This window comes from Halichoeres trimaculatus, unplaced genomic scaffold (assembly GCF_033239565.1).
Source record: "Halichoeres trimaculatus isolate MK-OKI-2021-1 unplaced genomic scaffold, fHalTri1.1 fHalTri1_scaffold_6, whole genome shotgun sequence".
Classification (NCBI taxonomy): Eukaryota; Metazoa; Chordata; class Actinopteri; order Labriformes; family Labridae; genus Halichoeres; species Halichoeres trimaculatus.
The window spans coordinates 9,674,227-9,702,151 of record NW_027437184.1 but is presented as its reverse complement, the minus strand read 5'-3'; the positions used below and the strand labels follow the sequence as shown (position 1 = coordinate 9,702,151).

General features: G+C 42.2%; 3 protein-coding genes across 4 annotated transcripts; all 3 read left to right on the top strand.

Moving 5' to 3' along the window:
• Positions 1-1,706: 1,706 nt before the first annotated feature.
• Positions 1,707-14,723, top strand: csf1rb (colony stimulating factor 1 receptor, b). Its single transcript, XM_074672011.1, has 22 exons — positions 1,707-1,768; positions 7,295-7,561; positions 7,674-7,976; positions 8,096-8,232; positions 8,330-8,489; positions 8,813-9,191; positions 9,432-9,547; positions 9,800-9,908; positions 10,144-10,316; positions 10,412-10,512; positions 11,178-11,304; positions 11,655-11,759; positions 11,871-11,981; positions 12,187-12,346; positions 12,452-12,525; positions 12,649-12,737; positions 12,833-12,955; positions 13,214-13,325; positions 13,478-13,577; positions 13,646-13,757; positions 14,107-14,194; positions 14,314-14,723. Exons 1-22 carry the CDS (start codon positions 1,717-1,719, stop codon positions 14,376-14,378), a joined length of 3,063 nt encoding a protein of 1,020 aa, XP_074528112.1. The 5' UTR covers positions 1,707-1,716; the 3' UTR covers positions 14,379-14,723.
• A 1,205-nt stretch (positions 14,724-15,928) lies between these two features.
• Positions 15,929-23,437, top strand: tmprss15 (transmembrane serine protease 15). The gene is made up of 26 exons (XM_074672375.1): positions 15,929-16,034; positions 16,175-16,299; positions 16,512-16,579; positions 16,743-16,885; positions 17,235-17,354; positions 17,447-17,543; positions 17,827-17,936; positions 18,046-18,186; positions 18,445-18,618; positions 18,707-18,812; positions 18,925-19,075; positions 19,603-19,744; positions 19,859-19,948; positions 20,145-20,270; positions 20,366-20,509; positions 20,593-20,703; positions 21,062-21,185; positions 21,264-21,356; positions 21,439-21,488; positions 21,718-21,789; positions 21,866-22,010; positions 22,142-22,323; positions 22,643-22,738; positions 22,839-22,978; positions 23,103-23,157; positions 23,305-23,437. The coding sequence occupies exons 1-26, from the start codon at positions 15,929-15,931 to the stop codon at positions 23,421-23,423; spliced, it is 3,030 nt and encodes a 1,009-aa protein (XP_074528476.1). The 3' UTR covers positions 23,424-23,437.
• A 243-nt stretch (positions 23,438-23,680) lies between these two features.
• Positions 23,681-27,154, top strand: ttc1 (tetratricopeptide repeat domain 1). 2 transcript variants are annotated; one of them, XM_074672481.1, is made up of 8 exons: positions 23,681-23,950; positions 24,383-24,877; positions 25,979-26,039; positions 26,174-26,286; positions 26,385-26,421; positions 26,508-26,656; positions 26,808-26,862; positions 26,942-27,154. In XM_074672481.1, exons 2-8 carry the CDS (start codon positions 24,392-24,394, stop codon positions 27,079-27,081), a joined length of 1,041 nt encoding a protein of 346 aa, XP_074528582.1. In that variant the 5' UTR covers positions 23,681-23,950; positions 24,383-24,391; the 3' UTR covers positions 27,082-27,154. The 2 variants fall into 2 exon arrangements, with proteins under 2 accessions (XP_074528582.1, XP_074528583.1); XM_074672482.1 differs by lacking the exon at positions 23,681-23,950 and adding an exon at positions 24,096-24,284.
• The last annotated feature ends 771 nt before the right edge of the window (positions 27,155-27,925 follow it).

Sequence of the window (27,925 nt, the reverse complement as noted above, 5' to 3'; positions counted from 1 at the left end):
ATCGTAATGACAAAACAGCAACAACAACAGAAAACAACAGACAACAACACAACAATAGCCAGTCCCGATAACAACAAAAACATTAACTCACAAAAACCACAACATCACAAAGATAAAAGCATCAACAGCAACTCATAAAAACAACAACACAACAAACAACTCATAAAAACAACAAGAAAAAAAACAACAGTGACAACAACTCACAACGACACAAGTATGTTAAATGTATGCTACCAGACTTGTGAAGCCGTAATCCCCAATCCATACCCACTAATTTGTTATATAAAAACCAAAATCCTTAATCCAGAATCTATAATCCAGAACTTTTTCTGCTTTGAGTCAGATTATGTGTTTACACTCAGATTGTTTTTTTATCATGTTATCCACTCTCATGATCCTGTCTCGGTCAGATTCTTGGTCTGTCATTGTGCATCAGATTTACTTCATCTTCCTCATCACACCACCAGGGGGTGTTGTTATGCTCAGTGTTGATCCTGTCCATCTGGCCCCGCCCCCTCTGTGTGTACTTCCCGTATGAATGTGGGACGAGGAGAAAAAGTGCTGAATGTGAAAAAGTATTTCCTCAGCCTGAGTCAAAAACAGATTTCTTCCTCTTTCTCCTTAAAGTGGCGGTCTAAGTAAAATGGCAATGATCCCGCACACACGGACTCTGATGATACTTCAGTCCTGTAGGTCTGTGCAGTTTGCTCCAGTTAGCGCCTGATTGTGACTGAGATGAGCTGTTAGCATCCTGCACAGAGCTGAGCTGTGAGCTCTTATCCTGATGAAGATAAACTTGAACCACAAACATGATAAGGTGGACGGAGAGAGGAAGTCTTTATCATCTGATTAAGCAGGAGATTCAAACTTCACAGTTTATATACAGCTCACTTCCTGTAGCCAGCTAACCAAGATCAGCTGGGGAAAAAACAAACAAATGTGATGCGTGATGTCTCAGCTGGTTGATCCTCAGACAGGCTAATGTATCTCCTGATTATCCGAATAAAAGTTAAGTCAGAGCCATATTAAGAGATGTAAAGATATGTTCCTTTGAGATCACCAAGCAGTGAATCATTATTTTGATCTCTGAAAAGTTTGAGACGGACCACTCTCAGAAACAGTGAGTTGCAGTTAGCTCTCAGCTCTCAGCAGATGGTCTGTACTTCACTCTAACTGAGCGTGCTGTCAGCACTAGGGTCAGTCTTTCAGCTTTTATATGAGGATTATTAGAATAGAACAGGGTCTGTTTGACAACTGAGTAAGTTCCTGGAGCCTTTAGTGTCCTCTGAGTGTATTGTGAATTAATCTGGTACAGGTTTTAGTGATGTGAAGGACCAGACTGTTGGCCCTCTTCAGGTATATCAATGAAGCTTAAGTTTCACCGTCTTCATTGGTCTTCATGTCTTCAGGTACGTCTTTCTGGTCACATGACCTGAAGCACTCAGCCTGTATCTTACTAAAACAGGATGATGTTTAGTTTATCAAAGATCAAAATCAGGAGCTCAGAAACACAACGACCAGTCTGAGCATCTCTGTCTGCAGCAGAAATCAAACCTGCGACGCTGAGGGTCTCAGCTGGGCAAAGGGAGCTGTCAGTCTGTCTGTGCGTGAGGAGGGGCTGGGGCCTGGGTGGGGTCTCAGGTGGGAGGAGTTTATCCTCTGTTAGTCCAGAGGAAGTCTGTTCCCCTTCAGTATGACACAGAGAGAGATAGAGAGATGAAGGTCCTCTGTCTGCTGCTGTGGATCGCCCTCAGCTGCTTCGCTGCAGGTGAGTCAGCTGATTAATAACCACCTGTCCACCTTCATTCTGATTCTGATTAACGAGTTACTCATCAGAACCAGTTCTCATCTTCTTTAACTAATTGCTGACCCAACTTTAAACCCTGTCACTAGCTGTGTGACAAGCAGTTCATATAGAGCTGAAAGTTACTCTAAAAACAATTTACAGGTAAACCTTTTCACAATAAGAGCTTCAAATATTCTGAGTTTCTGTTTCATCCTGAATGTGATTCAGCAGTTCTCACCGGTCATGGAACTAAGGTTTTAAGTTGCCTTCAGAAAAAAAAAGGAAAAAAAGGAAAAAAACAACATCCTGTCGGTCAGATATTTATCAGTTATCAGTAACAGACTGATCACAGATTATAGGTTTATCAAAAAATTAACTATCTCTTTTTAACAGTTAAATACTGAACAGATACAGTTTATTAACATATTATTTCCCATCTATTGTTTGAAACATTAAGTTTAGTCAAACCACCTAAATATATTTCAACTTTAACAGATAATTGATATGCGACAAAGATCACATTTTTAAAATAACATCTGAATCAATGTGTTTACTAACCTTCACAGTTAGTAACGTGTGACTGATGCTGTCTTTAAATTGATCTTCTTAACCCATAGAGTCATAAAGGGTTAAAAGGTAGAATTGCAGAGTTGTAAATTGTAAAGTTGCAGAGTTGTAAATTGTAAAGTTATAGAGTTGCAAAGTTGTAGCATTGTTGAGTTGTATTGCCATTGAGTTGTAGAGTCAAAAAGTCGTAAAGTCATAAATTTCAAGAGTTGAAGTAAAATTATTAAGTCCCAAAGCTGATAAGTTGTACAGTTGTAAAGACGTTGAGTCTTAGAAATATGATGTTGTGGACTAGTAAAGCCAGTAAGTCACAGAGTTGTAAAGTTGTAGAATTGAAAAAGTGTTTAGTCCTACAGTCAGAAAGACGTAGAGTCAGAAGGCTGTAGAGTTATGTTGTGGAGTTGTTAAGTCTTGGAATTTAAATTTGTAGAGATGTAAAGTTGTGAACTGTAAAGTTGCAGAGGTGCAAAGTCCTAGCAATGTTAAGTCGTAAAGTCATAGAATTGTTAAGTCCTCAAAGTGTAAAGTTGTTGAATCTTAAAATTGTAGAGTTATTAAGTGGTTACGTTGTTGTCCTTGTGAATATGTGTTCATCAAATAAGTAAACCAATGTTTAGAAGTGGCACAAGATATGCTTAAACATTATTTGATGTCCTCCTTACTTTAAATTAAGAAAAGATTAAATTTTGAGTCCTAATTTTCAGGCTTTTTCAAATTTGTGTAAGATGCTTCATTCTGATTGGTCCAAACCTGTTAATTACAGGCACCACAGTTATAATCTTTCACTCTCATGAGCGGTACCAAAGACAAACTGATCACAAATCGTATCACCCCACATAAACACAGTAAACATGGTAAACATGGAAAACACATTACCAAATGCACGCATAAATATGTACAAAGTGACATGGCACACCCTTAAACACACCCCAAGTTTGTTCAGGGTCTTTACAAACTTTGTTTACTAAAAATTTAGTTATAAATGAAAATAAGTAAATAGGAAATTACTGTTTACAGTTTATTCATTATTAATATCAAGGGATAAACAACAACAATTACATGGTCATCCTCATCAGTGGAAGTAACAAAAGTATTATGGGGTGGCTGCAGACATGTAAACATGATGCCATGGTAACATGTTTATTGACCTCCTTCACCAAAGTCTTCACAAAGAAGAAGTGAGATGAGGAAGTCACACACACACACACACACACACACACACACACACACACACACACACACACACACACACACACACACACACACACACACACACACACACACACACACACACACACACACATCACACAAACTGGGATAATGTGTGTGTTAGGTGGTTGAAGTGATGAAATCTTAGAAAGTCAGGAAACACATTTACATCCAGAAACCACAGAAACGCACACGCATACACACACATATATACACACATGGACACAGACATACTGATCAGTTAAGAAAGATGAGATTTACACCGTCACTAGGGGACAATCAGGCTGATTTGATTCCTCCACAGATGTGAACTTTTTCTGTGATGGGACAGAAAACCAAAAGTGGCCATGTCTTATATGGGAAGTATTTTTTTTTGTTTTTTTTTTGATATATATATATATATTTTTTTTTTTGTTCCATGAAATTCAGTCCAAGTTTCGTCAGTACTACTAAAAGCACAGAAAGCAGCACACTCTGGTTCCAGTTAATGTTTTCGTAATAGAACAACATTCTTGTCCTCTCCACCAGAGAAAGATCAGTCACAGAGTGATGAGTCGGACAGGGATCAGTCAGAGAGAGATCTTTGCTGATGCTCTCCCTGCTGCAGGCTGGACCACAGATTTCCTGACTGAATTCAAGCTCAAAACTTTTTTTTTTCAGGGAAACTTCATGCCCTCTTCTGGGAGGAAGTGACACTTTTTCAGTAATGGTGTGTCTTAAAGAAGACACCAGTGATCGAAAGTGTGTGACATGAATTAATCTCTTCAGCTGGTATCTTCCTGTAAGAGGGTGTGTGTCCAGATCGAGCTGTTACAGCTGTAGTGGGGAGTAACAGGTTCTTAGGTAGATCGGACAGGTAAGGACTGAGCGGCAGGTACATTGACTGTCTGTGTAGACTGTGAGAGGTCGATCTGTTAACACTCTGTACAAATGAATCTCTGACTCACTGTTGGAGACTGACTCCAGTAGACACCCAGGGAACTGCAGTTAACCTTTGCTTCATTCTCTAAATAAGTTAGATCTAAATTTTGATTGGACGTCAAACTGATTTCTGGATGATTGTTGCTGTGGTTCAGTTTGGTTTACCTGCTTTTAAGTTTTACAACTTTGGTTTAAAATAGATCGACAAAACAAATTTCTGCTTCAGATCAAGGGTCTAAACTTTAACTTTGTCTCCCCAGGGCACACACACACACACACACACACACACACACACAAACACACACGAGTTTCAGTTCTTGTTCAGATTGTGAAACTCAATGATGAATGTGTTTAACTGTCACATGAAGCTTCTCAGCAGCTCTGAAGATTTCACTTAAACCGCATGTGTTTTTGATCCGATTTTAAAAATCTGTTTTGTTCTTAAACAAATTTAAATTATACATATTTTACTGACTGGTAAAGAGGTAACATTGGTGTGTGTGTGTGTGTGTGTGGGGGGGGGGTGGTTTGGGTTAATTAATCCTAATTAAACGATTGATGTGAAGCAATTTTGAAAGACAAATTTCAAAGACTCACCGTGAAGTCTATAAGCACAGACACCTGTCAATCAAACATAAAAACAAACAAACCGATAAACTAAAAAATATTACCTCTAACATAAAATTAAAAAGTCAACTTTGATTGTTCCTTTATTCTCAAAATCGCAGGAAGGTGAATTCTTTCCGCTTCCTGTAAAATGACCTCAGGATGTTCACTGCAGGTAATCACCATGACAACAAACCTGTTCCCATGACAATGGGCGCAGCCCGGTCACCTGAGCAGGCCCCACCCCCTGGAGAGCAGCAGGAGGCTTCGTGGAGACAGGAAGTCTTGGACCTGGTCAAACAGCTGGTCCAGGTTCAGATGGAGGTCGCTAAGGGCCAGACCCAGGTGGTCCAACTGCTAGGAGTTCTGGGAACTCAGGTGAATGCAGTTTCATTCAGTTTACAATGAGGAGGTTATGTATGGTTTGGTCAGTTCTCAGTGTAGTCTGAGTTTGGTTAGCTCTTATTTAATCTTAGGTTAGACTAGTTAGGCCAAAATAGTTTGATTAGCTAGATTAGATTATGTAGGTTAAAATAGTTAAATTAGTTAGGTTAGATTTGTTAGGCTACATTAGTTTGATCAGTTAGGTTGGGTTAGTTCAAGTAGTTAGCTTAGATTTGTAAGGTTAGGTTAGTTAAGTAAGATTAGTTAGGTTAGATAAGTCAGTCAGGCAAGTTAGTAAGATCATTTAACTTGGAATACAGTAGATAGGTTAGATTGGTTAGGTTGTATCAGAGTAAAAGTTCTGGATTCTTTCAATTTCCTGTTTTCTTTCCTCTCTTTCCTGCTGTTTCATGGACTAGTTTAATTAGCTAAGTTAGAATTATTTAAGGTTTAGAAAAAATTCAAGTGGTAAGTTAAGTAAATACTGACTAACTACAGTCCTAAGGTTGATTGGTTTAAGGTTAACTGGTCAACTCATTTAAAGCTTAACTATTTTAAGTTTGACTGATTTAAGTTTGACTGGTTAAATTAGTTTTGGGTCAACAGTTTTAGGGTCAACTGGGGTGCTCGTTTTAAGCCAACAAGCTTTAGGAAATTAAGTCTGACTGAATATTTTCAAATATCAAACATGATCTGAGTGAGCTGTTTGGTCTCAGTAAACTAGTTTCATATTCAGTAACTCATCTGAACAGGTAATGTCTGACCTGAGTCTTGTTGTTGTTTCTTTAGGGTTCTCAGCAAATCCAGGATCTGCAAAACCTGGCGCGACATCAGAGTCTGCTGGTGGAGAACCATCAGGCCTTGCTGCTGCAGACATCTCGTATTGCCACCCAGCTGCAAGAAGCCCTCAAAAAACCTGCCCCACCCATTACCGCCCCTAGCCTATGAGTGCCTCCATCTCAATACCAGCAGCCAATCAGAGCATCCTCCTTCCCACAGGCAGCCAATCAGAGCAAGTGTTTTTTTTTTACAGACAGCCAATCATCATGTATCAATAATCATCTGATCAGCTAAAGAGAGATTTGAATCATATTTTGATTGATGTCACATATTTCAATGAATCTCTGATTTGATCACAGAATGCAGCTTTAATTTGTAACATGAATCTGAAAGTTTCTAAAAGTCTGTAACAAGTATGAACAGAAATGATTACATTTTAACCTGCTGATGACATCACAACAGCTAATTGGCTGAGCAGACTACTCTGGCCACAGTTTTTTGTAACACCTGATTTAAGCTTCTTCTTCTTCTGATTTAAATAAAGTTGTTCCATCATCATCCTTATTGTCTGAGTTTTTTTGTGAATCAAACATTGGGGAGAGACACTTGGTCGTCTTTTTCATAATTATTAGCTGTCAGCTCCAATAACAGATATTAGCTCTTGGCTTGTGGTCCAGAACCTTTAAAGAGAGATCAGATCCAGGTTTTGCTTGCACCTTTTGTTGACTAAGAAGTCATTGGTGGTGTGGTAACATAGCATTAACAGCTATGATCAGTGTGATGTGGCCCTGAAACATGAATCAAAAAAAGAACATATAGATAAAAAATGAGGGTAAGAGTCCAAGGGCAGAGAACCAAAACAAGAGGCTAAAAGGGGCCAAAGACCTGCACAGATCTGCCAGGACACCAATGAGCTTTAATTATGAGAGAAAACATCAAAGACTGTGACCACACCCACTCTGACTTCATGCCAGGTAGGCATGGCCAGGTGTGACAACTCAGTCACAGCTACTGAGTCCATTTCGTGTTTGGTTATTTCAGATCCTCCATGGATCCGTCTGAACTCTGACTTCCTGCCAAACGGGACTGACGCTGTTCTTACAGCTGGCTCCGCCTTCTCCCTCAGCTGCCATGGTAACAGCTCAGTCCGTTGGTCCAGCACGGCATTCCGTTTGCTGTACTATAATCCCCCACCAAACCCGCTACAGGTGAAGAAGTCTGATCCCAGATACACCGGGACGTACAGCTGTGGGTACACCAACCAGAGCGTGGAACACATGGTCAGCTGGATACATCTGTACATTACAGGTAAGGTAACCTGAGGCCACGCCCCCCCCCCCCTGGAGACAGAGAGAACAGGTGTGGAACGCATAATGATGTCATAACCTATCCTTCATTTCTCATAACCCTCCTCTCTCAGATCCAGTCAACCCCCTCAATGTGTTCGTCACCCCTCGTCGTGTCCCTGATGTCAAAGAGGGACAGGACTTCCTGTTCAGGTGTCTCCTAACTGACCCGTCTGTCACCAACCTCACCCTCCAATCAGAGGATACAGACCACAGGGGGCGCAGCCTGCCTAAAGGTATGAATGTGACCTTTGATCCCAGAAGAGGAGCCCTGATCCGACACCTGCAGAGGTCCTTCAACGGACGCTACGCCTGTTCAGGCTGGAAGGACGGGCACCAGGTCAAGTCCAGACACGTGGACCTGCTGGTGGTCCCACGTAAGACTTTTTTACCTGTCTGATTGTATCTGTGTACCTGTGTGCACACCTTTTTGTTTACCTGTGTGTACATCCTTCTGTCTATACACCTGTCTGTCTGTTTACCTGTCCGTCTGCAGGGCTGCGTCGTCCTCCCTCCTTGTCTGTCTCTCAGGTGAGGTTGATCCTTCTAGAGGGTGAGAAATTTGAGGTCACCTGTATGACTAGTAACCCCTCACACTTCTACAACGTCACCTGGAAATACCCCCACACAGAGGTCAGAGGACACACACACACACACACACACACACACACACACACACACACACACACACACACACACACACACTGATTAATTTTCTTTGTTGTTTCAGGTGAATGTCTCTGTAAGTCAACTCTATAGCAACAGTCGGCTGTACATGAACAGCTCTCTGACCGTCAGAACGGTCAGTCAGAATCACACAGGTGCATATACCTGTACTGCAGTCAATGAAGCAGGAGTCACTTCGGCTACAACATACCTGAGAGTCCTGGGTGAGAGCAAGAAATCAAATAAGATTACAGCCTGACAGACATTTTTAGAAAATACACGCAATAAAAACAACAAAAACTTTTACAACTTCCGAAAGCAAGATACCAAACATGATGTTTACTTTAAAAAGAAGAAGATAACTGAAAAACTACCTTAATAGAGAAATCAAGATAAGTTAGTTCCTTTCTTTGTAAGTAAGGGTTTCTGTGGAGAACAAGATAAAACACATGATAATTGGTGAAACAGTTAAATAGCTTGTTTTTGGTTTTAGACAGATTTTCTAGCAGAGGCATCACATCTTCTCTCTTTCTCTCTCCCTCTCCAGATCAGCCTTACCTGAGGATATATCTGCAGCCTGTTCGGCAAGCTAAAGCTAACTCCAAGACTAAAGATGTCAGTGGAGGACGTGTTGCTAACATTAGCAACCTGCCAGACTCAGAAGATAACAGCAGCAAAAGTTCACAGGAAGTGAATCCAGAGCTAGTAGCAAACATTAGCTCTAAAACATTATATGTGAATGGAGCTGACAATGCTAAAATGAATGGTAGCAGAAAGGTGGAGGTATATGAGGGTCAAGATGTGGTGCTAACCTTTGTGACTGAAGCATATCCTCCAATCAGAGAGTTCTGGTGGAAGACGCCCATACATGTCAACAATAACAACAACACAGTGTACCAGGAGAGCTACACAACTAAAGGCTACAGGTTGGTATGCTAACAGCTACATATCACATCTATTAAAGCATCATCTTAACATGTTAAAAGCTACAAAAAGTGTTTATTTTTCAAATGTTTTTACAGTGTTACAGTTTTTTTTTACGATGATGTTTTTTTAAGGTGGTACAGTTTTAAAATGAAACTGTTAAAGTGGTCACAGTGGTAATATGTTAAGGTAGTGTTGTGTTTTGGGATGTGGAGTTGTTAAGGTGGCATTTCTACCTGCAGATCAGAGGGGAGCTTGTTGCTCCGGCGTGTTCGTCTTGAGGATAGAGGTCGATACTCGTTTCATTTTTCCAACTTGTACTTTAGTGGATTCCAGAACATCGACCTCCAAATATACAGTAAGAAACTGTGACTACCTGTACATTTTTCTCATCTTTATTTATTTATTTTTTAAATCAATCCTTCCCTTTCAAATTTTTCTCATTTTCCTCCTTTTCCCCCATCTCCTTCCTCAGCTTTCTTTGGACCTCTTGTTTTGAGGCTCTATCTCTGTGATTTCTCCTGCTGCTCACTTGGATGACCTTTATGTTTCTGATTTTTTTTTTTCTGATTTTCTTAAATGAAAAAGTAATGTTTGTCTGATGTCTCAGATTCTCCCAGCATCATTGTCCATCTGGAGAACGAGTCTTTAACCTGCAGCAGCTCAGGATATCCATTGCCCACAATTGTCTGGTACACCTGCCCAGGGCTGCATGACACGTAAGTACCTGCCTACCTCACAGCGCCTCCTGCAGGCGAGCATGAGCATTCAGAATACACCTGATCACTTTTTCCTGAAGGTGGCGCTAAGCTGGTATCAGGAGTTTAATATAATCACTGCTCAGACACCTTCGCCTATTTCCAAAACATAACCATCCTCCTGCACCTTAATGACAAGCTGATATGTATCAACCAATCAGAGAGCACCACACTGATTCACCTTTACCTGCTGCAGATGTGGAGACCTCTCCACCTATCAGGTTCCTCCGTCAAATGTGACCTCACAGGAGGAGGAGGAGGAGGAGGTGAGGACACACTTGTCCCTCCCTTCGTCTCATGCTGATGATGTCACTGTTGAGTGTGTTGCCTCCAACCAGGTGGGCGAGTCTCGTCAGGTGTTCACAACTCGTGAGTTTAAGAAGTTAATAAAGGTTTGAATTTCTTACATTCATGTTCCTGGTTCAGAGACTTACCTTTTTTACCTGTGTGTCTGTGCTCGGCAGGTAAACCTCGCCTGCTCTTTTCTGCTCCTCTGATTGGAGCTCTGAGCGTTGCTGCCATCCTTTTCGTACTCCTTTTGGCCCTTCTTTACAGGTGGAGAAAGGTGGGTTTCTCAAGTCAGTTAGTCAGTCAGTCAGTCAATGAGGTACTGAGATAGTAAGTTTATTTAAAAAAGTTATTAACTTAGCTAGTCATTAAGGTTGTTAGTTAGCAAGTGAGCTATTTAGTCAGTAATTATGTCAGTGAGTAAGATAGTTCTTAAAATAATAAGTTTGTTAATTGGTCAATAAATTAGTAAGTTAGAGAGTTAGTATGTGAGTGTGTTGGTCTGTGAGATGCATTAATAATCAGTTTGTTAACAAGTTTGTTGATCCGTTTGTTTGCTAGTTAGTTTTTAAGTTAGTTATCAGTTTTTAGATTATTTAGTTAGTAAGTTTGAAATTTGTTCCTTTTTTCTGTTTGTTAAGTTGTTAAATTTGAGTTAGTTTGTTATTTTGTCAGTTAATTCGTTTTTAGGTTGTTTAGTAAGTCAGTAGAAAAAAATGTTTTCCAATTATTACATTAGTTAGCAAGTATTTTAAAAAGATACAAAAGGTGAGTGATGTTTCTTTATGGGTTAGTTTTATTAAACTTTATGAGTTGTGATGTCTGACTGTGGGCAGAAAACTTTGTAAAAGGATCATCTGCATTCAGTGGATTGTTCATGAAGCAACAGCACACACTGATAACATCCAGCTCTTCAATATTTGTTTTTTCTTCCTCTCTCAGAAACCAAGGTATGAGATTCGCTGGAAGATCATCGAGACCACTGACGGAAACAACTACACCTTCGTTGATCCAACCCAGCTGCCCTACAATCACAAATGGGAGTTTCCCCGAGACAAACTGCGCCTTGGTAAGAGGCACTGAACTTTATTCTGAGCTTTACCAAGTTTCCAGGTTCTTTTTATACATTACTTTGTTTATTGCAGAATTATGTGTTTGTGATTTTTATACATCATATTAATAAATGTACCATGTCATTTATAAAACAATGTTTTTACATCTTCTTTATTCACGTTTGAATGCTTAGTCTTCATTTTAGACACAAATATTAATCTAACCCAGTAAACTAAACCGTCTCTGTTTAAACTTTTTACTACACACATACACACACACACACACACACACACACACACACACACACACACACACACACACACACACACACACACACACACACACACACACACACACACACTGTAGGTCCTGTTCTAGGTTCAGGGGCGTTTGGGAAGGTTGTGGAGGCAACAGCGTACGGTTTAGGAACAGACAACAAAGTGACGAGAGTCGCTGTGAAGATGCTCAAACGTGAGTAAAGATCATCATCCTCATCGAGATGATCATCTTCATCATAATCAACTTCATCATCATTCCTCCTGCTGTGTTGCTCTGATTGGTTGGTGATGTGTTTTTGATCAGCGAGCGCTCACTCGGAAGAACGAGATGCTTTGATGTCAGAGCTGAAGATCCTCAGCCATCTTGGTTACCACGACAACATCGTCAACCTGCTGGGTGCATGCACGCAAGGAGGTGACAACACTGAAATTAAACATGTTACGACACACTTTAATATTTCCTGTATTCATTTGCCAGTGGAAGTAACCCATGACAGTGTGACTCCTTGTTACACTCAGGGGTTTGAATTAAAACTTGATACTTCAAAACTTTATTTGAAACTTTGTTAAAAAAATTATTAGCAACCTGTGTCTCCTTCCTGACATTCAACCTCTGGCAGGCCCCATGCTAATGATCACAGAATACTGCAGCCATGGTGACCTGCTCAACTTCCTGCGGGCTCACACTCAGGACTTTCTGGAGTCCATTCTGAGTGTGGTCGAGATGGACGGTGGAGCCTTCTACAAAAACATGGCCTCCCAGCCGACACGGCTCAGGAGGTGAGCAAATCTGTAATAGCAACTGTTCGATACCTACACAGGTATGTCAGTTGGTCAGTCTGAAGCACCTGGGATGATCTGTATGGATGTGTGTGTTTGTTGCAGTGACAGCGGGATCTCGTGTTGTTCAGATTATCAGGAGATGCAGCCAATTTTAAGTTCAGGAAAATCACATCAAGGTGAGAGCAGGAACACCCAAACATACCTGAAACTTTAGTGTGTCATTGATACCTGTCTCACTCTATGTCTCACTCTCTGTCTCACTCTCTGTCTCACTCTCTTTCTCACTCTTTGTCTTTCAGGTGTGCAGTCACACAGTTTGTCTGTCAATGACCTCATGAGGTTCTCGTACCAGGTGGCTCAAGGTCTGGACTTTCTGTCAACCAGAAATGTAAGCAAACACACAGACAATATAGAGCAGATACATAAAGCATAGTTTGAGTGACTCTTACCTGTCTGTCTCTCTCTCACCTGTCTGTCTGTCAGTGTATCCACAGGGACGTGGCGGCGAGGAATGTTTTGTTGACAGATGGTCGTGTTGCAAAGATCTGTGATTTTGGTTTGGCAAGGGACATCAGGAATGATGACAGCTACATCGTCCAGGGAAATGTGAGTGTCCACCTTTACCTCAGGACAGGGAGCAGAGAGGGTCAAAGGTCATTTTTTTACTCATTGTTGTTAGTGTTGTTCATGAACAGCTAACCACAAACAACAAACAACAACAGGTTAAAAAAAATATCTCAATGAAATTTTGATATCTGATGGAGAAAATTTCTAGCTTTCCATACACAGAGTGTAGTGTTGTGACACGGGCTGGTCTTCCTGTATTTTCTATTTTGACACTTCCTGTGTGTTTTCTTGTGACAGGCCCGACTCCCCGTGAAGTGGATGGCTCCAGAGAGCATCTTTCAGTGCGTGTACACGGTGCAGAGCGACGTCTGGTCATACGGAGTCCTACTCTGGGAGATCTTCTCTCTGGGTAACCATGGAATCCAATCACAACTTTTTTTTGGCAACTTTATCTGGAAGTTGATCACATGATCTGTCCCAAACCTTGTTACATCTCAGGAACATACCACTTAACGAGTTTATCTACACACCCCTCACTTTACCTGTTCTTTACCTGTTCAGGTAAGAGCCCATACCCAAATGTTGCTGTGGATACAAACTTCTATAAGATGATTAAAGATGGCCGCCACATGGACCAGCCAGACTTCGCCCCAGCAGAGATGTGAGCAGAGTTATTTTTCTCAGTGCTGATCAAGTTTTTCTTCAAGTAACACACTCACCTGTCCACAGGTATAAGCTGATGACCCTCTGTTGGAGTCTGGAGCCAACTGACAGACCCACCTTCAAAATGATTGGTCAGCTGATCAACAGGCTCCTCCCCCCAACATGTCAAAGTGAACAGGTAAGGGCCCTGAACTCTGCCTGACATCACCTGGTCACATAGTCACATGATCAGTTGACCATATGGTCACATGCAAGGCTGACTTAAGCCTCTATGGAGGGCCTAAACAAAATTTGAATTGTGGCCCTCTATTTGTGCTCACAACAAGGTGATGTATTGATTAATGTCTGCTGTAAAACATTAGCAAAAATCTTTGTTTTTTAAGCCAAAAAATATATAAAGCTGACCCCAAGAATCGACTCAAAGTTAGTTTAACAGAGAGCCGTAAGCAAGCGCTTGGTTTGCGTATGCCTTGGGGACGGGTCCAGTCACAAGGTCAAATGATCACCTGGTCTCATTGTGTCCTCAGGTGACATACAGGAACATCAGAGAGGAGGAAGAGGAGGTCAGAGGAAGTGTAGAGCTGAAGAGAGGAGAAGAAGAAGAGCAGCAAACTGGTGATTTTCGTGTGTGTGTGTTTATGTGTGTGCGTGTGCCTCTTTCTGTCTCAGTTGTGTTACAGCTGATGAATGAATTAATTTACCCTAATCTAACTCTGCCTCCTTGTGTCTCCTAGAACGCCGTGAAAATGATGATGATGAGGAACAGTCTGGGATGAAGAACATTTACCAGCTGTCCTGATTGTACAATCCGTGCTCGTCTGTCTGTGTGTAATAAAGTTGATGAAATTTAAACTTTAGTAGTTTAATCTGTAAGCAAGTTTTGATCAACACGAGATAAAACAATATCAGACCATCATTGGAAAGTTTCATTTAATGGTCACAGGAAGTCAACGCAAAGTCAGGTTTCAGAATAAAAGCCAGGATAAATGACAATGACAGGGAGTTAACCAGATGAAGCATGTTTTGATACACTGTTTTGATAAATCAATGATCAGCTAGATAGTTAAATAAATCAGTCTTTTTTATGTGATTTCATATGATTGATTATTAATTTTTTTTTAACTTTTTTTATATCTGTGTCGTTTTTTTCTGAGTAAAAAACAAACAAACAAAGAACCTGGGTGTGTTTTGGTTTTTGGCCTGCTGTTTGATGATGTCATTTTTATTGTTTTATACAGTTTATCAGGATAATCAGATTATCAGTAGCACACAGTGCTGGAGAATCCCCACTGGTTAAAACAGGTGTCAGTCATGATGTCACACCCCCTCTTTTTACATCCTCTAATAACTAATTCAAAGTAAACTTTCAATGAAACAACACTTACATATAAGCACAATAAGAACTAAATAATGAGACAGAAAAAATGTATTAAAAACATTGATTTGACCTGGATTTAGATTTTATGGTTTGATCCAGGTACCATCTGTTAACATGGAGGAGGCGGGGCTTATCACTTTCACTGTGGTCAGCCAGCTTGGTGGGGACTCTGAGTCTTCTGGTCTCATAACATCCATCTTTCAAAACAGTCTGAGATTTGTTAGGGAAGCAAAGAGTTTCCTGACAGGTGAGTGCAGAGGGGGTGGGGCCAGAATAGAGCAGATTACTTGACAGGTGATTGCAGAGAGGGGTGGGGCCATAATAGAGCAGATTACCTGACAGTTTTACCATTGCTGGACTCTCAACTTTGATAAATGCAAAACCTTGCTGGAAGTCGTTCAGGTGAGAGACATCATCAATACTGGGCAGAAAGGTAAGACAACAGGTGAGTTTTGGAGCGTATCTGATTGTACAGGTGTACTCTGTGTTTGATTGACAGGTAGAGACTGAAAGTCTCCGACAATAAAAACATGAAAAGAGATTTCTCTCTGTTATGGTAACATTCTTATGACTGAGTATTAATCAGATAATAATCTTAACAATGATCAGATCAGATTATTGGCCAGATTACTGATGAAACAGAGTGAAAACATGCACAGTGAATCAGCAGTCTTTAACACACACTTGTGAATAGTTATCAAGTGTGTGTGCTAATGATTTATGACTGAATAATTGCAGCTATCAGCAGGCACTTGATTATCCGTTCATGTACTGATAAGGAGTAATTAGTCTTTTTTAACTCAATAAAAGCCAATCAGAGACCAGAGGAGACACACAAAGATCCAGAACACCTGAGGACTGCAGCAAGTAAGCTCAACAGGTGAGTGTTGACTGTTAGCTGATGAGGGGACAGGGTGAGGGTGTGTGTGTTGGTGTATTAATGTATTGATTCTGTGTCACCAGCGTTGGTCATGAAGCGTCGTCCGTCTGAGATTCTCCTCGTCGTTCTGGCATTTCTGCTTCTTCTGTGTTGTGTTGCTCTGATCGCAATCTCATGGCTTAGCCTTCGGTCTGAAGGTAATCACACAGACTGACTCTGCTCACCTGATCAGGTGTGAGCTCAGGAGGATGTTACCACAACCATTGTTTAATTGATCATTGTGTTGTTGTGTTGTTTAGTTGATTGTTGTGTTGTTCTGTTGTTTTGTCATGTTGAGGTGCGTTTGACCCAGTCACTCTGAGGGGCCGGATGGTGATCACAAGCGGAGCAGTTTTTTCAGAGGACCTCAGAAACTCCAGCAGCTTACAGTTTAAATCCCTGGCCTACGACGTCCAGCTCCTGGTGAGAGCGTATGCTTTTATTTTGAAGTGACAGGTGCTTTTAACTTGCAGCATCAGCTTTTATTTTGAAAAGCAGAAAAATGGGCAAACATTGATTTTCTTGTGTATAACTAGTACTTGGGGAGCTCATCTTTTGGGCAACAAAATAAACTTCTGATGCGACTCCACTTTAAGTCTGTAATGGTGACAGTCTGGTCTCTGATTGGTCCACAGGTCTCCCAAGCATACAACCACTCTGAGCTCAGGAGTCTCTTCACTTCCTGTCAGGTCTTACACTTCAGGTCAGACCTAAAAAGTCCATACTGATCAATCATTTACTGATCAATATTTAAAACCTGTCTGATAATTAATTAAAAAAACAGGTGATTTATAAACCCACACTGAGGAAAGTGACCATCAACAAAGTGTGATTTTTTTCATGTTTCTGTGTGTGTCCATCCACAGTAAGGGCAGTGTAGCAGTGACCTTTGACCTCCAGTTCATTCAGCCTGTTAACGTTAAGGAGGTGGAGCGACAGCTGTGGGCGGGGCTTCAGGAACTTGGGGCCACAGTTTTGGTTATTGACAGAGACAGCATCACAATCACAGGTAACATTTTGATGTCACAGAAGAGCCTGTCAGATGTAATCACAAACTGTCAGTGGTAGGGATTGTTTGTTGTTGTTGGGTTTTTTTTTTATTTCATATTGTTTGTTTGTTTTGTTTATTGTTTATCTGGGTTTTCAGAGACCGGTGATGAGATGCAAACAACTCCTCCCCTTATCTCAACAACTCTTCCCATCATCTCAACAACTCCTCCTCTAATCTCAACAACTCAAGGTGAAAAAACAGCAGGCCAAAAATTAACATTCACCACGTTTAGACAAATCCGAGATCTAATTGTATATAAACTAGCTGTAGTTGAATCTTTTTCCTCTGCTCCTGTTTCGTTGTAAAGCCTCGTGTTCTCCTGATCAGACGATTTGTGCTGATCGATCAACATGTGTGTTTGTTGAACGGCTGTGTGACGGCGTGATGGACTGTCCCGACTCCTCAGATGAAGATTTAGCTCTGTGTGGTCAGTTTATTCAAATGCATTTTTTAGAAATTTAGTCCAATGAAAAGACAATAAATGTAATTCACTTCCTGTGATGTCATCACTCTCCATAGCAACCAGGTGTGATGGACAGTTCATGCTCAGGGGGCCTAGTGGATTTATCAGTTCATCGGAGGCAAATGAGAGCCGCTTCTGCCGCTGGATCATCAAGTACACACACACACACACACACACACACACACACACACACACACACACACACACACACACACACACGCACGCACAAACACACACACGCAGGTTGAAGTGATGATGTCACTATAAAGTGTGATGATGACAATCACTGCAGCTAATTAACAGCTTTAGCCACAGTTGCAGTTTCCTTAAGAGCCACAAGAGGCTGCTGTTCTCATCCATTGCCACTCAACCACACATAGGAACACCCTTTCAAAATAAAAGCCTGGGTGTTAGTCTGAAAGTTTGTTGTTTTCAGGGTAGAGCCTGGACTTTCCGTTCAACTCAACTTCCTGCTGCTGGATACAGAGGAAGACATTGACACTCTGAGACTGTACGAGGGAGTGGGAGCAGGAAAACACCTGATTGGTAGACACACACACATACACACACACACACACAATAAAAAAAAAAAAAAAAAAACCCAGACACATACTTACACAAACCCATTGAACCTCTGTTCCATGCCAAACCGCAGCCAAGCTCTCAGGCTCCGCCCCTCCTGGGTCCGTGTGGCTGCTGACTGACCAGTCAACAGTGGAGTTTGTTACCGATGACTTTAACCACTTCTCAAGGTTCAATGCAACCTACAATGCCGCCAACATCTCCAGCCTTTCAGGTGACACTGTGCATCTTCATAGGAATGACACTTAATAACTTTAATTTGGTAATCAATAAAGACTGATAGCCTTGACTACTTTTTCTGCTTTTCTTGCAAAAGTGTACATTTGAATATTCATGAAAAAAACAATAATTATACTTTAACACTGAATATTTCTTTTTGATTAAAGAGCTTCCACATATATGTATACTTTTGTGGTATATCTATGGGGTATATATATTTATATGTGTGTGTGTGCTTTGTGTGTGTATTCAGACCAGCAGAAGCTCACCTGTACTTTTGAGCAAGGTCTGTGTTTCTGGAGGCAGTGGGCTAACGATGGCGATGGTAGTGATGATGCCGATGATGGCGACTGGCTTTGGACTCGTGGCGCCACATTTCCGCCACAGACTGGCCCCAGTGTGGACCACACACTGGGCAACAATTCAGGTAAGCACACCTCCATGTTTCTATATGAGTGTTGTAATAATCCTGTAGTTTGAGGCGTTTGTTAATTTGTTTTTAATTTTGCTGACAGGATTCTACATTGTCACTCCCCCCAGTCCTGGCCAATGGCTGAAGAGATTTAGGATCTACAGCCTTCCTCTGACTCCACCCACTCCTACTATGTGTCTTAGCTTTTGGTAAACAACAGAAAATAAACAAGCAAACACACATTTCATTGAAAACAAAGAAGATAAAATAAAAAAACAAAAAAATTAATTGATAAATATAAGCTCCACCTCCTGGTGTCAGGTATCACATGTTCGGGGATGACGTCCACCGTCTCAGAGTCCTACTGCTCCAGCCATCATCTACTGTCACTGAGGTGTTCCAGAAAGAAGGCAACTTTGGGGACATCTGGAACTATGGCCAGGTGACCCTGAACCTGACGGCAGAGACCACGGTGAGTGACATCACACAGGAAGTTCACAGACGTGCCCAAACCATGTGATCTGTCAGTATGTTAACATGCACATGGCGGTCATAGCTTGATCGTAAAGTCACAGCAGGGGATCTAGTCTTGTCTGCGCAAATGTGCAGAAATCACTTCTCTCCAATAGGCTGTGCCCTTTTTTGATAAATGAAGCTGCATGCATTTTGAAGTTGTTTCAGTTTTCCTGAAGCGCAATTATGACACAATATGAGTATAGCTGAGGTGAATGCAGATGTAGCTCTCCATGTTTCTGACATACTATATCGTTCATAACATTACATGGTGTTTGTTATTTGAGTTGGAGCTCAGAAACTCTATGTATCATGGTCATCTACTTTCTTTTTCGGGTGGACTTCGCTCATGCTAAACCCCGAGGTGTGCTGAGATCTACTTAATCCAACGGCAGTCTTCTAGTAATTACACTATCCAGGTGTGTGTGTAGTCCGATTTTTTAAGTTGCATGTTAACACATCAACTGTGTCCTCCGACCTCTGCAGGTGGTGTTTGAAGCTCAGAAAAAAGGTGGGATGAGGAACGACATCGCACTGGATGACATCAAACTAATTATGGATTCATGTGGCCCCGCTCCCCCCGAACCAACAAATGTGCCGCCTCCTACAACCCCGCCCCCTATACCAAGTAAGCTGGCCGGGTGACTCATGACACTTTTTAAATTCATTCAGAGGTAATAGCTTTCTCCAGAGTTACACCTGTGAGTCTGACCCCACCCCCTCTGTGATCTGATTGGTCCAGCTGACTGTGGAGGACCCTATGATCTATGGGAGCCAAACTCTTCCTTTAGTTCGCCAAATTACCCACGATCCTATGGGAATAATGCTAAGTGTGAGTAAAAGATCTTTTCCTCCTCTTTTCCTAGAAGATGTTTTAAACAATGCTCTTTGAGCGGTGATCTCTCTTTTTTATGTGAACAGTTGTCCGGAGATTTCTCTTCTTGCTGTTGACCGTCTTTCCCTGATGTTTAAACCCCACCTTTGCCTTGTGTGACATCAATGTAATTGCCCATGATGCTTTGCCACAGGTCTGTGGACTCTCCACACCACTGAGGGTCGAAATATTCAGCTCCATTTCTCTGACTTTGACGTTGAAGCAACCTATGACGTGGTAGAGGTGCGGGATGGGGCGGGGCCTGACTCCACCTTACTGGGTAAGAATGTATCCAACCCAGAATTGTTTTCACTGTGATACATGAGATCATGTGACTTTGACCCTGTCACATGTCAAATTTGTTTCTCCACCCAGCTGTGCTCACGGGCACTGATGGCCCCGCCCACGATTTGATCTCAACAACCAATCAGATGACGGTATGGTTCTTCACAGACAAGGAAGGTTACCGTCGTGGATTCACTGCAAACTTCACCTCTGGGGTCAACCTGGGGTCACCCGGTGAGTCTAGAGTCAAGGGTCACAGGGAACCCCCCCTTGTGAAAGTATTGGTGCTTGATTATTGATTTATTCCCTGCAAGCAGCACCGTGTGAAGCAGGTCAGTTCCAGTGTCTAACAGGAAGTTGTATCCATGGTAACAGCCAATGTGATGGCGTAGTGGACTGTCCTGACGGCTCCGATGAAGCCGACTGTGGTAAGTCAATCTAATCCACTTAATTCATTATGGGTGGATGTCAGTGTGTGTTCTTAATCTGTCTTATACACTGTAAACAAACAGACGTTAGATTTACGAACCTTTCTGCATAGCAACAGTGTCTGCATAGCAACAGCTAGCCATCAATAACAGACATCTGCTAAGGAGCATCGACCAATCAGAGCCAAGTGTCAAACAGCTCTGTTATAGAGTTAATGTTGCCTGACACAAAGCAACAGAATCAAACATTTTATTACATCCACTTGATGATTACAGGTAACCTAAGACAACCTGCAGATGTCGATCATGTGTGTGTCTCTGTGTGTGAGTGCCTGTGCGTTTTTTTTGTGTGTCTCAGTTGTGTTACAGATGAATGGTTCTAGTCACCTTGGATTTAAGCTGTCTTCTTCTCTGCTCACCGTTTGTGCGGACACATGGAACTCTCACCTCTCTGTGTTCACCTGTCAGTACTTGGGCTACAGGTAACTCACCTGTGTGTGTTCACCTGTCAGTACCTGGGCTTCAGGTAACTCACCTGTGGTGTCCCTGGTTCTCTGCAGATCAGGTGAGGCCTCCCTGCTGCCAGTCGGACCTGGAGATTCACCTTTCACCAACATCACATTTTATAACGGGACTCTTGAAACCAGCATCAGGTACCAGAGCCAGAACCAGAACCACAACCTAGATCTAAAACCTGCACATTTCTGAACTAACTCTGATCAAATGTTTTTGTAGTGAAACCTGCCTCAGTGAGAGAGCTGTGACTTTAACCTGTGACAACCAACGTAAGAACACACACACACACACACAGACACACACACACAGACACACACACACACACACACACACACACACACACACACACACACACACACACACACACACACACACACTCACACACACACACACACACACACACACACACACACACACACACACACTGTAAAACACTAACTGATTAAAAGCTGTTTCATGCTACATACTTTGTGTGTGTGTTGTGTGTGTGTGTTGTAGCCTGCGGTGTCCCACTGGTCTCTCCTGATTCATCGAAGAAGGACCTATCAGAGGAAAGCACACCAGTTCTTGGTCAGTCCAGTATCAGTTTCATCTCATTGGTCTATTCTGTTCTTCCTTTAGTCTAACTGTTTTTTTTACCTGCCAGGTGCTGGCAGAGTGGTGGGCGGGACTAATGCTGTGAAAGGAGCGTGGCCATGGATGGTATCTTTGTGGTGGAAGGGGCGCCACGTCTGTGGAGCCTCTCTGATTGATCGAGACTGGCTGCTGACGGCAGCACACTGTGTCTACGGGTGAGACCAAAAACAAAATCTGAAGCTAAAACACCTGAACCTTTGTGGTTTCCATGGAAACTGTGGAGCTTCCTGTTTGTACCTGAGCCACTGGTCTGTCTCTGGTTTACCTGTGTGTACCTGTCCTCCAGGAAGAACATCCACCTGTCGTCCTGGTCGGCTGTTTTCGGTCTTCATGCTCAGAGCAACGTCAGTGCTGATTACGTTCAGACCCGACAAATCGATCGCATCATCATCAACAGAGAGTATAACAGACAGACCAAACAAGCTGACATTGCCATGATGCATCTGCAGGAGCCAATCAGATTCACCGGTGAGCACTTACACAGTATAACAACCCAAGCTGCTCAGTTGTATTCACCTCAGATAACTGTTTGTTTTTATAAAGCTCCACACATCAGCGTTCATTAACATCATAACTGAGATAGACAGAAAACTAAGCTCCTTCACAATAAGAGCACACGTTTCAAAATAAACAAGATGAACATCAAAAACTTAAGAGTACCCAGATGTCTGATTTACTCCTGAGAGTTGATTTAAAAGATGTTTATTATTAACTCTGAGGTCAATGATAAACATTCTCTCTCTCTCTCTCTCTCTCTCTCTCTCTCTCTCTCTCTCTCTGTGTCCAGAGTCTGTTCAGCCCATTTGTTTGCCCTCTGAAGGTCTGGACATCACAGCAGGAAGGAAGTGTTTCATAACTGGGTGGGGTCGCCAGGAAGAGGGGGGTGAGGCACACACAGTCCATCTCACCTGTCTGTCTGTCATCTGTCCGTCACATCTGATTGTTTGTCTGACTTGACTGTTTCACTCACCTGTCTGTCTCAGGTGTCCTCCCTGATGTCCTGCAGGAAGCCCAGGTCCCTGTAGTGGCTCAGGATCAGTGTCAGGTGCAGTTACCTGAGTACACTATCACGGCCAGCATGCTGTGTGCAGGGCAGCCTGAGGGAGGAGTCGACTCCTGTCAGGTAATACATCACCTGGACATATCTGGTTGAGACCGAAAGATTTTCCTCATTTCTGATTGGTTGTTTAGAACATTATTTGATATTGTCTGAGGTTTTGGCGTTAATAAAGTTTACTTACTTCCAGGGCGACTCTGGAGGTCCACTGATGTGTCAAGATGAAGGATACTGGACTCTGATTGGTTAGTAAACACATACACACACACACACACGCACACACACACACACACACACACACACACACACACACACACACACGCACACACACACACGCACACACACGAGTAACATAGCTAACCAGAGGCTGTGATCTAAATGGTTTTTGGCAGGTGTGACATCCTTTGGGGTTGGATGTGGACGTCCTGAGAGACCTGGAGTCTACGCCCGAGTCTCCGCCTTCACTTCCTGGATGGCTCAAATCAGACGTTCTGCCTCCTCCAGAGGCTGACCTGTTAACTGTTGAATGGATGAATTAATGTAATAATGAATGAATGAATAAATAAAAAATATATATATAAACCTCACAGTTTGAGAAAAAAATATTGTTTGTTTATTTATTAAAAAATATCTTAAAAATCACGCCATACTCTCAGCCTGAGTCCAGTTTGTGTTTTAGATAAAAGCTGATGAGGGTTTTATCACTGTATATATCAGAGAACGTAGATCAGAGGAGCTCCAGCAGGGGGCGACATCGAACCTAAACAAGAAGAAGAACCAGAAGAGGAAGAAGAAGAAGAAGAAGTAACTGTTATGGAAGGGAGTACTCGTTTGGTCTGAGCTGAGTAGGTTCGGGGCTCTGTTTGCTCTGTTTTGGTTTAGTCCGGGATTCATACTGACATGGTCCATAGGTACTGAGACGGACCCGGACCACCAGCAGGGCGTTGTTGGGTCAGCACTGAAGAGCTAAAGAAGAAGACGGAGAAGAAGGAGGCTGTCATATAAATACCTTGAAGTCAAGCTAGCCGGTGTTAGCAGGTATGCAAAGTTAAGTTTCTATTTATCATATATTGTCAGATTGATGACATCACAACGATGTTTGACGTCACCAGGACTGACGGGGTAAAAGCAGATTACGCCTCGTTGTCGGAACAGCCAGTAGTTAGCTGTGTTAGCAGTCAGCTGTGTTAGCCTTTAGCTGTATAGTTGAAAAATCCCCTTGCTTTTTAAGAAGACCACGTTTCAAAAAATAAATAAGAAATAACTTTATTTATTTGATTTGACCTCATTGTGCTTTCAGTCATTTTAAATAGGTCACAGTGACACTTCATATTGTGTGGGAGGTTTAGACACTGATTAGACCCAGACCCTGGTGTGTGTGAAACTGTTGCTGACTCTAAATTATATATGCTTCTGTCATACCCTGTTTGCATTCTTTTTCATATCCCCAAACGTTTTTGTGTGTCTCAGGTGTTCAACATGAGCTGCAGAGAAGAAAAATCCAGAGAGGAGCAGGAGGAGGAGCAGGAGGACTTCTACGACTGTCAGGAGACTCTGCAGCACCTTGACCTTAGAGGAGGAGAAGAGGACAAAGAAGTTCCAAAACATATCACAACGGACAGACTGATGGACGGGAGAGACAACACAGAAATTGAGAGGGGAGGACAGGAGGAGGGGCAGGGGGAAGGGTCACAAGAAGAGAGGCTGCAGGAGGAGAGGCTGCAGGAGGAGAGGCTGCAGGGGGAGAGGCTGCCGGAGGAGAGGCTGCCGGAGGAGAGGTTGCCGGAGGAGAGGCCGCAGGAGGAGAGGCTGCCGGAGGAGAGGCTGCAGGACGATGGGTTGCAGGATGATGGGCTGGAGGATGACTCTGAATTGGAGATGAAGGATGAAGTTGTTAATGAGGCTGAGTTCGACGATGAGTACCTAAAGGAGGTGGAGATGGGGCTGACAGAGGAAGAGAAGGAGGTAACACCTTTTTTCCTGTTACTGGGGATGTACCAATACACTCAATTCAAGATTTGAAACAATTTCTGATACTGGGTTAACGATTCAGTTTTCTCAGTCTTTTTTTTAACAAAATAAGCAAATAGTTAATAAAAATAAAACAATCTCAGGTTTGTCATATGTACCTAGTTCAGGATTTTTTTTAGGAAAAACAGCCCTCTTCTTTTTAAATTATGATTTTTTTTCCATCTCAGCTGATTTGAATCATCACACATTTTTTCGATTTTTAACTTTCTCACAATGCATTGTTACATCCCTACCTGTTACCTGTCAGTGTTCCTCCAGTGAAGTAGCTGTAATGAAGCAGTAATGTATCTGAAGTCTCAATGCTTTGGGTCCCTGATAACTGTGGTTTTCACTGCTGTTTGATGTGGGCTGTAAGTACTTATTATCACTGATGTGTGGTGTAAAGGTCTTTGCACACTGAGTCAATTTTTTTCAGATGCTTTTCTTGAATCCGAAATATGAAAAAAAACGTCAAGCACACTGAAGTTAATGCGTTTATGTTGTGTTTATTGCGAAAAATTCGCAGTACGAGAAAATTGATTCATCAAGCAGTTGATCCTGAGCAACAGCTGACAGTATGCTTGAGGTGTGCTTGCCGGGACACACAAACACACAGGAACAGATGCAAGCAAACAGACACACACTCACATATACACAAGTCTTCATTCATCAACTAAACAACGCCTGAAATGTGTAGAGAAAATATGTCAGAAAATGTGAAAGCAAGATGTTGCAGGTCGCCTCTGGCATCTCTGATTAATCAAACTACCTTGGAAACGAGCTGGGCGCATGCAAAAAAAATGCTAAAAATTTAACCTGTTCCGAAAAAAATGACTGGCGAAAGTTTCGGATCAAGTGTTCAAACATGATTGACATAACATGGGACTGAATTTATTTTTTAATGTGCGAACTTTTGGACGAAAAAAACAGACTCAGTGTGCAAAGGCCATAACTGTGAAGTCGGAGGATGTCATCTTCTCTTTATGATGTACAAAGATGCATTTGGGTGCTGTTTGTCCAAATTTTCATGATGTCAGGTTTGACCTTGTGTTTCAGAGTCGAAGACAGCAGAGTTTATCTCTGAAGGAGCGTGGGAACAGCCAGTTCAAATCTGGAGGTGAGTGACGTCATAACTGCCAATCAGTGTGACCAAAGGCAGGTATCTGACCCCACTTTATACCAGTGTTACCACTACAAACCAGCCTGACCAGTACAACCAGTTTAACCCATAGTTTTCTGGTATTCCTGCAGACTGGAGGGAGGCAGAGCTGAGCTACAAGGAGGCGTTGGTTTTATGTCCTGTTTGCTTCAGCCGAGAGAGAGCCGTGCTGTTTTCCAACAGAGCAGCTGCCAGGCTGCACCTGGTACCACAACATGTCTATAACACATCAGTAACAAAGTAACAACATGCTAGCAACACTCTTTCAACATGCCAACAGTGTGTTATGTGTGTTTCTGTCAGGATCTGAAAGAGCAGGCCATTGCAGACTGTACCAAAGGTGAGTGTTGATGTCACTGTGCAGCTTTGAAGGGTCTGCGTGGTGATTGATTGATCCGTGTGGTGATCTGTGGTCTCGTCCCATAGCAATAGAACTGAATCCAGAATATGTGCGGGCGCTGCTGAGGAGGGCTGAGCTGTATGAGCAGACAGAGAAGTTGGATGAGGCTCTGGAGGACTACAAGAAGGCACTGGACATAGACCCAAACCAGACCACTGCTAGACAGGCCTGCATGGTGAGTTCACTGACTGCTGGGACAAACCAGGCAGAGGAGCCAGTGTAGAGAAGTATTCATGGAGTAGATTTAAGACTTTACCACTTTTTACTGTGACATATAACGCAGCACTGATTAAGCCTGTCTGTGTACCTGTCTGTCTGTCTCTCAGAGGTTACCTGGGCAGATCCAGGAGAGGAATGAGAAGTTGAAGGAGGAGATGCTGGGTAAGTTAAGAGCAACAGATAGAGTAGTGAGTGACGATCACTGATATGAAGAAGTGATTGAACCTCACCTGTCTCACAGGTAAACTAAAGGATCTGGGGAATCTTGTCTTGAGGCCATTTGGACTTTCAACCAACAACTTCCAGGTGAACCAGGATGCCCAGACCGGCTCGTACTCCATCAACTTTGTCCAAAACCCCAATAACAACAACAACACGTGATGACATCACAGCTGTGATGTCACAGCAGCATGACGTGTGGATGAACCTGTGTGTGTTTAATAAAGATGACTGATTGTTTACTGCTGGTAATGTTGTTGTTTTTGACCTCTGACCTGAGCTTTATACCTGAGTGTGGTCTGAGGTGTTACAGGGAGCTTCAGGGTAAATGCTGCTTCTTATCATGTACCTGGTAGATCACCATGGTAACGAATGCTGAACACCTAGCCAAGTTTGAGGACCAATCTTAACTGTCACTCTTTCCCATCCTCCTCCTCCACCATCTTCTTTTGTCATCCTACCCCTTTGTCTACCCCTTCCTCTTGGACCTCTGTTTTGGTTTTTTTCATCACCCCTAGTCACTCCCTGGCTGTGTCATAGGCAGAGTGACTGTTAATTCACTTCCAAACCAAACACATTTTTAGTGATAATGTCGGACTAAGGTGAAAAATTCACAGCGAAGACTTCACTATGATGTACTGTATTACATAAGTGATAGGACTGTTAAGCTATAAAAAGCAAATGTTAAGCTAACATTAAAGTATTCAGAAGCTGTATTATGTAGCTTCTGAATACTGTCACACAGGAGTAAAACAAGTGCAAAGGGTTGAGAGATTGAGATTGGCACTAAATCAGTGTAAGTGAAGAAAAACTGACCAATCAGAGCTTAGAAAAAAAATCAGCATAAACTTCAAGATACAAAACTGTAATCTGTAATTTTCCAATTGAACTCTGGAGGTATTGCCCTCTGCTGGTCCCTTGTACAAACACCTTCCTATAAAGACTCCTAATTTGTTTTTTAATAACCTCAAATGAGTTTTAAACATTGGTCTACTTTCACTGATTT